At 44.7% G+C, this 15,751-nt stretch overlaps 1 protein-coding gene across 3 annotated transcripts in view; it reads left to right on the top strand.

The window, feature by feature from the left end:
• Positions 1-15,751, top strand: part of PPP1R12A (protein phosphatase 1 regulatory subunit 12A) — a 160,491-nt gene that overhangs the window by 111,377 nt on the left and 33,363 nt on the right. For all 3 annotated transcript variants that reach the window (XM_030214040.1, XM_030214041.1, XM_030214039.1), the window contains one exon: positions 1,315-1,405. In XM_030214040.1, the coding sequence (XP_030069900.1) occupies positions 1,315-1,405 (91 nt within the window). The remainder of the gene's footprint in view (positions 1-1,314; positions 1,406-15,751) is intronic.

Genomic DNA, 15,751 nt, shown 5'->3' with positions numbered 1-15,751 from the left:
TGTTTCTATATTTTGTATTAGGATTGTATACATTTGCACACTGGGAAAAAATTCTGTGGAAGCATGGCAGAATGCTTTAGTGTAAAACCATATTTTTGAAGTTATTGAATCTTGTTTGTAATTACTTCATATCAAGCTGTTTTGATTAAAAAAAAAAAAAAAAAAAAAGGTATTCGGGGAGTATCATACTTGTAGACCCTGAAGTATGAATTAGAATATATGTAACTGAAGAAAGCATCATCTTAGCATAGCTTTCAGTATTCAAGCCTAACTTTGTCACTTCTAGAGCTGACCTTTATTACTGTTCTGTGGAGTCTTGCTGCAGTTTGCCTGTATGAAAACTGGAAACAATCCCAAATGGAAGTGAACTGTAGTGGATATATTGTAAGATGGTGTTTCGATTAATATACATGACGAATTCCCTGGTCCATTAGTCTGTGATCACGGGAGATACTTTAACATTTTGAAAGATCTTTGTGCAACCAACAAATGTAGTTTCCAAATCTTTGCTGCTTATACAAATGTCACAGTTTTGTTTCACGGTTCATCTTTCAGCTCCAGCTGCACAGAAGGCTTTCAAGTATTTCTGGCAAATTGCCATTAATGGTACTAAATCCCTCATCTGACTTTAACGCGAAGTTATATATTTGTGTGCAAGAGAGAGTTAGTTTCAGGGAAAAACCTGTTTGATTCTATTATGTAACTATAAATATTAAATTATGGAAGCGTGTTAAAGAATATCTGAAGAATTGATTGATTTATAGTAATGCAGGCTTTGTGTTTCTCATCCACTTAGTGAGCATATTCTCTGTAGAGCAGAGAGTTTCATTATTTTATTTTTCCAATTTGGGGGGGGGGGGGGTCACCTTGGCAAAAAAAAAAAAAAAAAACCCAAAACCATGAGAGGCATTTACTACTACTACTACTTAACATTTCTAGAGCGCTACTAGGGTTACGCAGCGCTGTACAAATTAACAAATAAGGACAGTCCCTGCTCAGAAGAGCTTACAATCTAAAGGACGAAATGTCAAGTTGGGGTAGTTTAGATTTCCTGAGAAGAGGTGGTGTGATTAGGTGCCGAAGGCGACATTGAAGAGGTGGGCTTTGAGCAATGATTTGAAGATGGGTAGGGAGGGGGCCCGGCGTATGGGCTCAGGGAGTTTGTTCCAAGCATGGGGTGAAGCGAGGCAGAAAGGGCGAAGCCTTGAGTTGGCGGTGGTGGAGAAGGGTACTGAAAGGAGGGATTTGTCAAGAGAATATTAGCATTTATGCTAAGGTGACTTTTTTTTTGTTTTCCATTTTGTAACATTTTAGATCATACCTCACTCCTGTCCGGGATGAAGAGTCTGAATCCCAAAGAAAAGCTAGATCCAGGCAAGCACGGCAGTCCAGAAGATCGACACAGGTAGTTTAAAAAATTGAACTTTGAGCTCTTTAATGTAACCTGCTGATGGTCATGGAAGGCTTTAACTGTTTACAATGTGTGTTTGGTTTTTTTTTTTTTCGGAGGGGGGGGGGGGGTTGTAAGGTAATGTAGAACAGAAGAGGATAGGTGGGGTGCAGAGATGCCAAATTACCCAATTCTAGGCTGCAGATTTTGGGACAGACCTGGATTTCTGACAACTCTATCCTATTGCATTGTGGGGCTTACAGCACTGATTTCAATGAGCAGGATCAGACACTACAATTTCCATACTTGTAGGTTCAAAACCAGAACTGTCCCAAAATCTGCAGCCTGGAACTGGGTAACTTGACTTCTCTCGGAAGGGAGAGGGAGGGTGGAATTCCATTCAATTCTTCTAGCTAATGTTGAAATAAGTGCACATAAGCTCGTAAAGGACCATTCCTTTGTAGGTGCCTAGAAAGATCAAGTAATCGAAATCCCACGTCATACTTGTATATTGCAGCACACCCATGGTGATTTTATAGTAAGATGCGTATAACAATGTCCACAAACGTGCCTATTTTATTCTGACAAGATGAACAATCCAGCCAAAAAAAGTGAGGAAATACCAAAAAACCAGTATCCAAACTCTCTATTTGGAAAATTTGAGGGTTATTATATATGAAGCAGCAATTTATTTCAGCATTGCTGCTGCTTCCGTCTAATCATCTGTCCAGTTTTTTCTGTATCGTTTGGCATTAAAAATGTATTAACTATCAAAAGTACTTATAATATTTTAATGCCAAACGATATAGAAATAATTGGACTGATTAGACTGAAGAAGCAATAACAATGAAGTAATTTTTTGCTGCATGTATATTAAGTCTTAAATTTTCCAAATAGTTTAGTATAGAGAGTTGAGGGTAGAGGAGTTTGGATATTGTTATTTTATTAAGGCAACATAGGTATCAACATGCTTTTATAAAGTAAGTATCCAGAGATGTCCTCAGTAGCACACAAATGAATACCATCAATGCAGGCATAAATATATGTGTTAAGGTTATGCATGTACACCTGTGCTCTCCATGTATATCATGTAAAAGTGAGCAAAGAAAGCAAATAGAATGTTAAGTAGTATTAGGAAAACAATGGAAAACAAGAATGAGGACGTTATAATGCCTTTGTATCAGTAGGAATGGATCCTCAGAAGCTTAGCCGAAATTGGGTGGTGGAGCAGGTGGGGGAAGAGAGGTTGGTAGTTGGGAGGCGAGGATAGTGGAGGGCAGAGTTATACGGTCTGTGCCAGAGCCGGAGGTGGGAGGCGGAACTGGTGGTTGGGAGGCGGGAAATACTGCTGGGCAGACTTGTACAGTCTGTGCCCTGAAAAAGGCAGGTACAAATCAAGGTAAGGTATAAACTCATATGTGTATCTTGTTGGGCAGACTGGATGGACCATGCAGGTCTTTTTCTGCCGTCATCTACTATGTATCTTACTATGTACTATGTATCACTCCATGGTGTGACCGCACCTCGAATTTTGTGTTCAATTCTGGTCGCCGCATCTCAAAAAAGATATAGTGGAATTAGAAAAGGTACAGAGAAGGGCGACAAAAATGATAAAGGGGATTGGATGACTTCCCTGTGAGGGAAAGGCTAAAGCGGCTAGGGCTCTTCAATTTGGAGAAAAGACGGATGAGGGGAGATATGATAGAGGTCTATAAAATAATGAGTGGAGTTCAATGGGTAGACGTGACTTGCTTGTTCACTCTTTCCAAAAATGCTAGGACTTGGGGGCATGCAATGAAGCTAAAAGTAGTAAATTTTAAAACTAATCTGAGAAAATATTTCTTCAATCAATTTGTAATTAAACTCCGGAATTCATTGCCAGAAAATGTGGTAAAAGCACTACTACTACTTCTACTATTTAGCATTTCTATAGCGCTACAAAGTATACGCAGCGCTGCACAAACATAGAAGAAAGACAGTCCCTGCTCAAAGAGCTTACAATCTAATAGACAAAAATAAAGCAATCAAATCAATTCATGTGTAGAGGAAAGAGGAGAGGAGGGTAGGTGGGGCGAGTGGTTACAAGTCAAAAGCAATCTTAAAGAGGTGGGCAGTTTGCTTAGGGTTTTAAAAAGTTTTGGATTACTTCCTAAAAGAAAAGTCCATAAGCCATTATTAAAGTGGACTTGGGGAAAATCCACTGCTTATTTCTAGGATAAGCAGCATAAAATGTACTCTTGGTTTCTTGCCATGTACTTGTGACCTGGATTGGCCACTTTTAGAAACAGGATGCTGAGCTTGATGGACCTTCAGTCTGTCCCAGTATGGCAACACGTATGTTCTTATAAAAACTTAACTACTTATCTGTTTTTACCTAGTGTAATTTTATAATGGGGTTTCATTTGTAAATTTATTTATTTATTTGTTACATTTGTGTCGCACATTTTCCCACCTATTTGTAGACTCAGTGTGGCTTACATAGTACCGGAGAGGCCTTTGCAGGCTCCGGTGTGAACAAGTACAGGGTGATGTGGTAAGATCCAAGTTCATGTGGCACAGCCACATTAGGGAATCGGAGAACAGAAGAGTTGTGTTTTGTCCATTACTTTCTAAAATTACCCCCCATAATTTGTATGTATGGAGGAAAGAGCCTTCACTAATGCTAGCTGGTGGAGTAAGTGGTAAAGTGGGCAGAAGACGGCTTCTGTATGTGCAGGTTTCAGCTGCGCTTTTTCAGAATAAGTGATTCATTATTTGGTCCTCTGATGTCTTCTCTGTGTGAAATGCTTAGACATTTATCACATTTAATTTTAGAAACCTGCAGGAGCCCAGTTTATATTTAGACCTCGATTCAAGATTCGTGAACTGCTATTGAAAGGAGGATGTTCCAGAACTTTCCTCTTCTTCTTGTGATCCTCTCCTTCCTTTTGTTCACTTTTTCTGTGATGCTCCAGTTTCTTCCCTGCAGTTTGTCCTGTTAACAGGCATCCTGAGGCACCTCGGAGCCAAATGCCGGTGGCATCTTTCACCTTCAGTTATCTTATCTCTAGCTGAAATGGTAAAACATTTTTGAATTCCCCAGTAAGCAGCTTAACCTCTTTCCTCCTCTTTATCTCTTGCATAATAGATTGATTAAATATTCAGTACCATAGTTTGTATAAGGCCATGTGCAGTGGTTCTCGCTATCTTCTATTCATTCTATTTTTAAATTCAAGGACCATATTGCTGACTGTGGTGTTAGTTTCCTCTTATCTTTTTTTCTGTGATTCACAAGCTACATTATATTTTCTTGATGGCTTATGCCCACTTATTCTACATGCAAGGATGGCCCATGGGGGATGCAGAGAGGGCTGTGGGGCCCTGTGCAGTGATTCATTGTGAGGCCTCCAAAAGCCCTGAGCAGAAAAGTACATAAGTAGTGCCATACTGGGAAAGACCAAAGGTCCATCTAGCCCAGCATCCTGTCACCGACAGTGGCCAATCCAGGTCAAGGGCACCTGGCACGCTCCCCAAACGTAAAAACATTCCAGACAAGTTATACCTAAAAATGCGGAATTTTTCCAAGTCCATTTAATAGCGGTCTATGGACTTGTCCTTTAGGAATCTATCTAACCCCTTTTTAAACTCCGTCAAGCTAACCGCCCGTACCACGTTCTCCGGCAACGAATTCCAGAGTCTAATTACACGTTGGGTGAAGAAAAATTTTCTCCGATTCGTTTTAAATTTACCACACTGTAGCTTCAACTCATGCCCTCTAGTCCTAGTACTTTTGGATAGCGTGAACAGTGGATGTATGATGCATTGATGAACAGTGAGTGTGGACCCTATGTGTTTTGGCTCTTTCCGTAAATTGTTTCAAACAGATGGGTCTTCAATAATTTGCGGAAGGAAGCTTGTTCGTAAATCGTTCTTAAGTTGCGCGGCAGTGTATTCCAAAGCTGCGTGCTCACGTGAGAAAAGGTTGACGCGTGTAGCGTCTTGTATTTCACGCCCTTGCAATAAATTAAATAAATTAAAAAAAAAATTTAGGAAAATGCTCATTGTTAATTGCTTAGCCAAGAGAATGAATTCCACAGTAATAAACTATTCATTCTTTATTTATACTGGAACTGTAAACTTCCATCCATTCCATCTATGATCTATTGGTCATATGTGAAAAAGTGCCTTACTGCACACCACTGTCTTAAAAAATACGGTTCTCATTGCAAGCCTACAGACTTGCCTTAGAAATAAAATACTGTATTTTTGAGTCATTGATTTGTACATAATATGGTTTGTGAGTTTTACTGTGCATTTCTGCTGTGTTTGCTCCATTGTCATGCCATACAAAAGATTTCTGCAAAATGATTCTCCTACTCTTTAGTCTATTATCTGTCAACCTGTGAGTATTGATCATGAATATTACCTGCTGGTTTGACAGAGCCATGCCACTCATCTTAGGAAGAATTCCTACGAAGCAGCCTTCGTCCCATGATTACTTCTACACTTCTTCCTTTTTCAATCTTCACACTTGTCTGGTGACATGTAGAAGCAAAATCTCTTGCCCAATCCCCGTTATATGAATGGACCACTAGTTCCTGTCGTGCAGCGGAGGTCTGCTTTTTTGAAGAGTGAATGCAAACGGTCTGCCTGAGAGAGAGAGAGATCGTCATTGGAGTTCAGTAGGTGCCCTGTGATTGCAGTTTTGGGCCCAAAACCTAATTGAGCACGTTCTTCTCTGGCATTTTTGCAATCATAACTCCAAAAGGGAATAATAGATCTTGGTTATCCCAGGTTTTTCTGTGACAAGGTACCATCTGGAGGAAGAAAATAGTGTGTGTTCCATGCCAAGGCGTGCTGCAAGAACTTCAGAGATGCATAATGGCTCTTTGTTTTCTTATTTTTTGAAGACATCTAAAACAAGGTTAAGGGTTATCCCTGTTTTAATTGTGGGGAGAAGGTGTATCTGCCTAGTTCCAGATCCATGTGACTGTGATGGAGCTCTAGGAGAAACACCTAGAATACTGAGAGAGCAGGGGTGAAAGTGATAGAAAGATTTTGGATTTTTTTGGCTTGAGCAATAAAAGACAAATTCTGATTTTTTAGAAAAGGCTGCTGCAACTCCAAAAGCTCAGGAAGGCTTAACCTCTAAAAAAAAAAAAAAAAGCAGACCTCCGCAGCACAACACGAACTAGTGGTCCATTCATATAACGGGGATTGGGCAAGAAATTTTGCTTCTACATGTCAACAGTCCTTCTAACCACTGGTTCCACCTGGAAGTGTATACTGGTGGGGGGGGGGGGGGGGGGGAATGATACCTCCTTTTTTTCCTCAGACTTGAATATATTAACACTAGTAAAAAAGCCCCGTTTCTGATGCAAATGAAACGGGGGCTAGCAATGTTTTCTTCTGTGTGCATGTGAGAGTGTGTGTGTCCCTGCCCTCTGGCCTCTCTCCCTTCCCCTGTGCTCTCTGTCCCCGCCCCCCCTCGGAGTCGAGTCCTTCAGTGTTAAGTTTCCTGCTGTGTTTGTGTTACAGAGATAGTGAGGGCTTTTGCCCTCTCTCCCCTCCCCCCTCTGAGTCCTTCACTGTTACAGAGCCAGCGATTTGATTTCGTGCTCTGCTGTTTTCCTTCACTGACTGTGTTACAGAGAGGGCGGGGCAGACACTCATAGGGAAACCGGATATCTCGCCCCCTTCACACTTCCGGCTGGAGGCTTCATAGAACGTTGGTGTTGCCTTTTATATAGAGAGATCTGTGCACAGAAAGACCTAATGCAGAAAATTGTGTGCATATGACTTTTGGCATTATTCAGCTGTATGCTGACTTTCAGTTCACATTCTTAATACACAGCCTATTACATCAGTTCCTCAGGGTCACTAGAAGTGCCACTGCCTCTGCTTTGTGATGGACTGATATCAACTCCAAAATTATTCACAAAGGTAGAAGTTACCCCAGTATTCTTATCTGGGTGGTATAAGAATGCATTTTATTAATCAGCAATAAAGGTCACACTGTAACTGAGCTAAGAGAAGTTATGACTCCTGCAGTTTCAGGATCTGTCACTTGGCAATGTCTTTTTGTTTTTTTCTGTTTGACAGACTACAAGGTGACTCCACTGATTCAGGAGATCAGACATAAGAGCTGAGTGGTGACAGTAGAATAGTACCTACCCTTGTAAGACCTTCATGGTAGCCATTGTGAAGATGATAGTATGGGTCAGTCATATGAAAACATTAAAATGCCTGTTGCTAAAGCAGCAGAAACCACCAAGAGGATAGAATGGAATTGTCATTAGTCCCAAGAGGCTGTCTAATAGCAAAACATGGTGAATTTGGGGAGAGAATTGAGAGAGGAAGATCATCGTGTGAAAACCATCTGGATGCTCATTTCAGAAAATGCAGGTTTGCTCAGATAGGGAACCTACTTGTTCAGTGAGCTGAAAGTCTTAAACCTGGTCCTGGAGGCAGCCCAGCCAGTCAGGGTTTCAGGATACCTAGAATGAATATTCATGAGTGGAGGAGTGGCCTAGTGGTTAGGGTGATGGACTTTGGTCTTGGGGAACTGAGGAACTGAGTTCAATTCCCAGCACAGGCAGCTCCTTGTGACTCTGGGCAAGTCACTTAACCCTCCATTGCCCCATGTAAGCCGCATTGGGCCTGCCATGAGTGAGAAAGTGCAGGGTACAAATGTAACAAAAATAAAATAGATACTATTGGAGATTCTATATGGAATGTTGCTATTCCACTAGCAACATTCCATGTAGAAGGCTGCGCAGGCTTCTATTTCTGTGAGTCTGACGTCCTGCACATACGTGCAGGACGTCAGACTCACAGAAGCAGAAGCCTGCGCGGCCACATTGGTGATCTGCAAGGGCCGACATCTACATGGAATGTTGCTAGTGGAATAGCAACATTCCATGTAGAATCTCAAATAGTAGCAACAGTGGAGGAGTGGCCTAGTGGTTAGGGTGGTGGACTTTGGTCCTGGGGAACTGAGGAACTGAGTTCGATTCCCACTTCAGGCACAGGCAGCTCCTTGTGGCTCTGGGCAAGTCACTTAACCCTCCATTGCCCCATGTAAGCCGCATTGAGCCTGCCATGAGTGGGAAAGCGCAGGGTACAAATGTAACAAAAATAAAATAGATACTATTGGAGATTCTACATGGAATGTTGCTATTCCACTAGCAACATTCCATGTAGAAGGCTACGCAGGCTTCTGTTTCTGTGAGTCTGACAGGACGTCAGACTCACAGAAGCAGAAGCCTGCGCGGCCACATTGGTGATCTGCAAGGGCCGACTTCTACATGGAATAGCAACATTCCATGTAGAATCTCAAATAGTAGCAACATTCCATGTAGAATCTGGGCAAGTCACTTAACCCTCCATTGCCCCATGTAAGCCGCATTGAGCCTGCCATGAGTGGGAAAGCGCAGGGTACAAATGTAACAAAAATAAAATAGATACTATTGGAGATTCTACATGGAATGTTGCTACTATTGGAGATTCTACATGGAATGTTGCTATTCCACTAGCAACATTCCATGTAGAAGGCTGCGCAGGCTTCTGTTTCTGTGAGTCTGACGTCCTGCACGTACGTGCAGGACGTCAGACTCACAGAAGCAGAAGCCTGCACGGCCACATTGGTGATCTGCAAGGGCCGACTTCTACATGGAATAGCAACATTCCATGTAGAATCTCAAATAGTAGCAACATTCCATGTAGAATCTGGGCAAGTCACTTAACCCTCCATTGCCCCATGTAAGCCGCATTGAGCCTGCCATGAGTGGGAAAGCGCAGGGTACAAATGTAACAAAAATAAAATAGATACTATTGGAGATTCTACATGGAATGTTGCTACTATTGGAGATTCTACATGGAATGTTGCTATTCCACTAGCAACATTCCATGTAGAAGGCTGCGCAGGCTTCTGTTTCTGTGAGTCTGACGTCCTGCACGTACGTGCAGGACGTCAGACTCACAGAAGCAGAAGCCTGCGCGGCCACATTGGTGATCTGCAAGGGCCGACTTCTACATGGAATAGCAACATTCCATGTAGAATCTCAAATAGTAGCAACATTCCATGTAGAATCTGGGCAAGTCACTTAACCCTCCATTGCCCCATGTAAGCCGCATTGAGCCTGCCATGAGTGGGAAAGCGCAGGGTACAAATGTAACAAAAATAAAATAGATACTATTGGAGATTCTACATGGAATGTTGCTACTATTGGAGATTCTACATGGAATGTTGCTATTCCACTAGCAACATTCCATGTAGAAGCCTGCGCGGCCACATTGGTGATCTGCAAGGGCCGACATCTACATGGAATAGCAACATTCCATGTAGAATCTCAAATAGTAGCAACATTCCATGTAGAATCTGGGCAAGTCACTTAACCCTCTATTGCCCCATGTAAGCCGCATTGAGCCTGCCATGAGTGGGAAAGCGCAGGGTACAAATGTGACAAAAAAAAATAAAATAAAAAGAGAGATTTGCATGTACTACCTCCAATACTTGCAAATCTATCTCCTGAATATTCATTGTGGATATCCTGAAAACCTGACAGACTGGGGTGCCTCCAGGATCAGGTTTGGAAACCACTTTTGAATTAGAAAATGCCCGAATATCCCTTGGTATTCTGTCGGGTCAATCATTGGACAATACCTCAGCCAGTTTGTCCCCATTTAAGATTAGTACAAATGTATAAATTGCCCTGAGAAAGGCAAAGACAAATCAAACTCGGGTATACATATGAAGTATCACATACCATGTAAAATGAGTTTATCTTGTTGGGCAGACTGGATGGACCGTTCAGGTCTTTATCTGCCATCGTTTACTATGTTACTATGTTTTCATAGTACCCAGTTTAGTAACTGTAATATATGTAATGAACAGGGAATCTTAAGATGATACAAACCCTGTGATCGTTCTCCTATCTGTCACGGGACCATCTAGTTTTAGGTTCAGTGTTTTGCTTCTACAATGATGCTTCATTGTATTTCAGTAGATTTAAAGGCTTGAGTGCTAACTCATCTCAGAAATGGAGTAACTCACTATATTTCCAAAGGTACAATCGGAATCACTTTGACTGTTTGGGAAGATCAGGTGCTGTACCTAAAGCTCTCATTTCAGAAGACGAATTTATTTTGGAGATCTTGTTTAGTTTTAAGAAAGGTCTGAAAATAGCCACAGTGATTATATAAGTAGCAACACTATTAACAATACAAAGTCCAATGAGAGGAGAAATACTTCCACCCAGAAACCTTTTGAGGAGAGCTAATGTGTAGTCTTCAGTTTGGAAGTCCAGTATCAAGTGTTGAGTGTTGTTTAAGTAATGATTTGACTTTGTACTTGGAAGGTTCGACTTTGTAATATGTTACATTTGAAGCTTATTGGCGGTGTAAGTTGCTCTATCATCAGTGAAAATGTTGAAACATTAAAAATACTGAAATCTAAATTACCAGTAGGGAAGACTAAGGGGTGGAATAGGGTTCAATGTTAATAGTTTGATGGAAGACTGGTTCACTTGGCTTTCATGGAATATATGTTTAATTTTGAATCTAATCACTAAATATTGTTGAAATATAAAATAGAGGGGTGGGGAGGGAATAAACGGGGGGTGGGGGGGGGGGGGGAGTTTGATGATGGAAGTTAGCAATTTGCCTTAACTGAATATTTGTTCATGTTTGAGTTTCTGTATATTCAGAACGTGGATTGTGTTTCTTGTGAATTGCCATCAATAAAAAATGTTGAAACATAAGTAATGATTTGAAACACTAATGGAAACTAATTTTGAACCATTGATTTGAGTTTCTCTTATTTCTTGACAAGCAGAATTGGCTTTTGTAGTTTTGTACATGGTGAGAAAATTCGCCATCAAAATCTCTTTCCGTCCTTTTCTTCAAATCTTTCTTCAGAAATAATTTATAGAAGCATTCTAATTCTAAATTGAATTTAGTGTTTTCACTGGAATCATTTGTTTCCTAGCTTTTTATTAAGAGGTGGTAACTTTTTTTTTTTTTGAAAATTCAAGTTCTTTGGAAATTGGAGGAAATGTTGGAGCAACAAAGGATAAGCCATTTCCAGTTAATCGATGACCTTGAACTTTCTGAGAGCAAAATTAATGAGCTATGGTGGTGTCTTAGGCAGAATGGATATAGCAGAGGTTTTTAAGCTAGCCATTTGGCAGTTGGTGTATGCCTTCGTAAACATTGTATTGGTAGATGGCCACTTCCAGATGGCAATTGCATTGTGCCCTAGGAAGCTGTTGCTCAAATGGATATCTAGGTGGTGTGGTGTATTGCATATAAGAGATGAAATTTCTTGTTAACAGTAGCTGAACTTAATTTTCAAGTATTCCCCCCCCCCCCACCCCACCCCCAAAGGTATACATTGCTTCTCTTCTGGATGGGTTGTTCTAGTGAGTGTGGGGAATTTTTAATATAGGTTTGAGAGCAGGGCCTCTAATTGGTTCCTACATAATTCAAAATTTATTAAGGGTCAGGAAGGGTCCTACTTGGGGGAGAGGGGAGCAAGAAGAGTTGCAGGTAAATCATGCTGGCATACATCAACCTACACCAGGACTACTACTGTAATCCACCTCCGAGCTGAAGTTAAATTCCCTGCACATTCAAACGGAATTGCATGTAGGCTACAGGAAGTTCAGTAGAAAATTCCTCTAGTTTCTTTTAAAAAATTGACTAGGAAGCTCTTTAAAGTTTAGCGCATGCTAACGGACGTTCCATATCATCAAGCTGATCAATCCATAGACTGGTGGGTTGTGTCCATCTACCAGCAGGTGGAGATAGAGAGCAAACTTTTGCCTCCCTATATGTGGTCATGTGCTGCCGGAAACTCCTCAGTATGTTCTCTATCTCAGCAGGTGGTGGTCACACACAGCAGCAGCTCTGGCTAGGCCTCCAAGCCTAATCCTTAGGTTTTGTTGAGGCCTGGGGTTGAGGGCTCTTTTGAGCAAGTGCAAACCTGGTGGTGCCAGGTCCCTCCTTTTCTCCCCCCTCCCGCTGGCTCCGTTTAAAAAAAAAAAAAAAAAATTTTAAACGTCTTTAAAGGCGTTTATTTTGGCGTTTATTTAAACGTTCATTGCAGCTACTCACTGGGACACCAGTTCGTTACAGCTCGGAGCGGCAAGCAGGTAATTTTACCTTTTTATAGCGGGCAGGGGGTTCCCCGATTCTTCTCCTCGTGGCATATGGCGTCGGAGGGCGAGGGCGCAAAGGGTCGCTCCCCGGATCGCTGGAGCGCTTCTAGAGGGGATGCGGGGGTTTTACAGCCTGGTTCGCCCTTGATGGGTGACAGTTTAGTGACCGATGAATGTCCCGGTCCTTCCTCCGGCGTGGCGGTTTTTCCCGCCATAAACGCCCATCCCCCGCTCCTCGCCTCCACCATCTTGGCCGGCCACGCGGCTCGGACGGCTTCTTCGGGGGCCGCCCTTGAGGTTGGAGACATTAATGCCATGAACGCCCTTAATTTGGGCGACGGCACAAAACCGGCTAATGTTAAGAGCCGTTCTTCCCGCGCGGCTCCTTCGCGGAGTTTCGCGCCGGACGCCATTTTGGATGCGCAGCATGTCTCTCCCCTGCTATTTCGAGCGCCGGTTGAGAGTGCGTCTAGGGCTGTTGCCCAGGCTGCGGAAGTGCACAGTCTGGGGGGTTTCTCCCCCGAGTTTGTTTTGCTGCTGCATCAGGCCTTCCTCATGCACAACGCTGCCCCTGCTCCCTCGTCTGGTAAAGAGGTTGAGGTTCCCAGAGGCAAACGCCCTCGGGTTGATTCCCAGGCCTTGGAGGAATTTGTCTCCTCCGATGTAGATGAGGGCAGCGTGTCTGAGGTCTCCCAACGGTCCTTTGCGGATTCCTTGGAGGAGACGGATCCCCGCTCGGTTGGAGCGGATGACCCCTCTGCAGCGCGGCTTTTAGCCCAGAGGATTTGCCCAACCTGTTGTTACAGGCCATGGACACTTTGAAGATTTCCTCTCCGGAGGACGTCTCTCCCTCAGCCCCTGTTGGCTCTGCCATTATGCTGGGGACGAAGCGCCCGCCTAGAACCTTCCACGTGCATGATGCCATGCACACCTTAATTTCGGCTCAATGGGATGCCCCAGAAGCGAGCCTTAAAGTGGCTAGGGCTATGTCCCGCCTCTATCCTTTGGCTGTGAGTGAGCGTGAGGCCTATCTGTGGCCTACCGTGGATTCTTTAATCACTGCGGTGACTAAGAAAACGGCGTTGCCGGTGGAAGGTGGCACGGCCCTAAAGGACGCCCAAGACAGAAGATTGGAGGCGGCCTTAAGGTCGTCCTTTGAGGCGGCTGCTTTAAGTTTGCAGGCCTCAGTTTGCGGCTCCTATGTGGCCAGGGCGTGCCTGACTATGGTGCAGCGGGCTTCCCCCTCGGATCTTTCCTTGAGGGCTGATTGGCCGGCCCTGGAATCGGGCTTAGCCTATTTGGCAGACTTGCTGTATGATGTCTTGAGAGCCTCAGCTAAAGGCCTGGCTCAGACAGTCTCTGCGCGGCGGTGGCTTTGGCTGAAACATTGGTCTGCTGACCACGGCTCTAAATCCCGCCTGGCTAGATTGCCTTTTAAAGGCAAGCTGCTCTTTGGGGTCGAGCTGGACAAAATCGTGACCGATCTCGGCACGTCTAAGGGCAAGAAGTTACCAGAGGTCAGGGCTCGGGCTAGTGCTCGTCCCGGTACCTCCAGAGGACGGTTTCAGGAAGCCCGTCGGTACCGCCCGGGCAGGTCGGGTTCTTCTGCCCCCTCTTCCTTTAAGAGGAATTTCTCCCCCAAGCAGCATTCCTTTCGCAGAGACCGCCGTCCCGGAGGTGCTCCCTCCGGTCCTCCCCCAGGGTCTCGTACCCAATGACGGGGTCTTGGTCCACGCCCCAGTGCAGATTGGAGGACGGCTGTCCTCGTTTCTGGGCGAGTGGACCACAATAACTTCAGACGCTTGGGTGCTGGAAGTCATCAGAGACGGCTACAAGCTAGAGTTCTGCCGACCCTTAAGAGACGGGTTTGTACTCTCTCCCTGCAAGTCTCCGGTCAAAGCTGTGGCAGTGCAGCAGACTTTGGACAATCTGATCCGCCTGGGTGCGGTCGTTCCGGTGCCAGAAAGTCAGCTTGGCAAGGGGCGTTACTCCATTTACTTTGTGGTACCAAAGAAAGGAGGTTCTGTCCGGCCTATCCTCGACCTCAAAGGGGTCAATCGGGCCTTGAAAGTGCGGCACTTTCGCATGGAGACTCTCCGCTCTGTTATAGCGGCAGTGAAGGCAGGGGAGTACCTGGCATCCTTGGACATCAAGGAAGCATACTTGCATATTCCCATCTGGCCTCCTCATCAACGCTTTCTGCGTTTTGCAGTCCTGGGCCGACACTTCCAGTTCAGAGCCCTCCCGTTCGGGTTGGCTACTGCTCCGCGGACCTTTTCCAAAGTAATGGTGGTCATAGCGGCCTTCCTGCGAAAGGAAGGAGTACAAGTCCATCCTTATCTGGACGACTGGTTGATCCGAGCCCCCTCTTATGCAGAGTGCGGCAAAGCTGTGGACCGGGTAGTTGCTCTTTTGAGCTCCCTGGGATGGATCATCAACTGGGAGAAGAGCCAGCTGCGCCCGACTCAGTCCCTGGAGTATCTGGGAGTTCGATTCGACACCCAAGTGGGCAGAGTGTTCCTGCCAGACAATCGGATTGTCAAACTTCAGGCTCAGGTGGACCAGTTCCTAGTAGCCTCTCCTCTTCGGGCTTGGGACTATGTGCAGCTGTTGGGCTCTATGACGGCCACGATGGAAGTAGTGCCCTGGGCCAGGGCTCATATGAGACCACTTCAACACTCTCTGCTGCAGCGCTGGACTCCGATGTCGGAGGATTATGCTGTGCGCCTTCCCTTGGATCCAGCAGTGTGCAAGGCGCTGAGCTGGTGGATGCAGACAGACAAGTTGTCTGCGGGAATGCCTCTGGTGACCCCAGAGTGGATTGTCGTCACGACGGACGCCTCTTTGTCGGGCTGGGGAGCCCACTGTTTGGGAAGGACAGCGCAGGGGCTCTGGTCTCCTGCAGAGGCAAAGTGGTCTATCAACCTCCTGGAACTCAGAGCCATTCGGTTGGCGCTTTTGGAGTTCATCCCGGTACTGGTGTTGAAGCCTGTACGGGTCCTGTCGGACAATGCCACGGCTGTGGCCTATGTCAACCGCCAGGGAGGTACCAAGAGCGCCCCTCTAGCCAAGGAGGCTATGAGTCTATGCCAGTGGGCAGAAGCGAACCTGGAACAGCTGTCAGCGGCCCACATTGCCGGAGTCATGAATGTCAAGGCGGACTTTCTCAGTCGCCATACCTTGGAGCCCGGAGAGTGGCAGCTATCTGCTCAGGCGTTCTTGG

This window comes from Microcaecilia unicolor, chromosome 9 (genome assembly GCF_901765095.1).
Source record: "Microcaecilia unicolor chromosome 9, aMicUni1.1, whole genome shotgun sequence".
Classification (NCBI taxonomy): Eukaryota; Metazoa; Chordata; class Amphibia; order Gymnophiona; family Siphonopidae; genus Microcaecilia; species Microcaecilia unicolor.
This window is presented reverse-complemented; position numbering and strand designations above follow the sequence as displayed.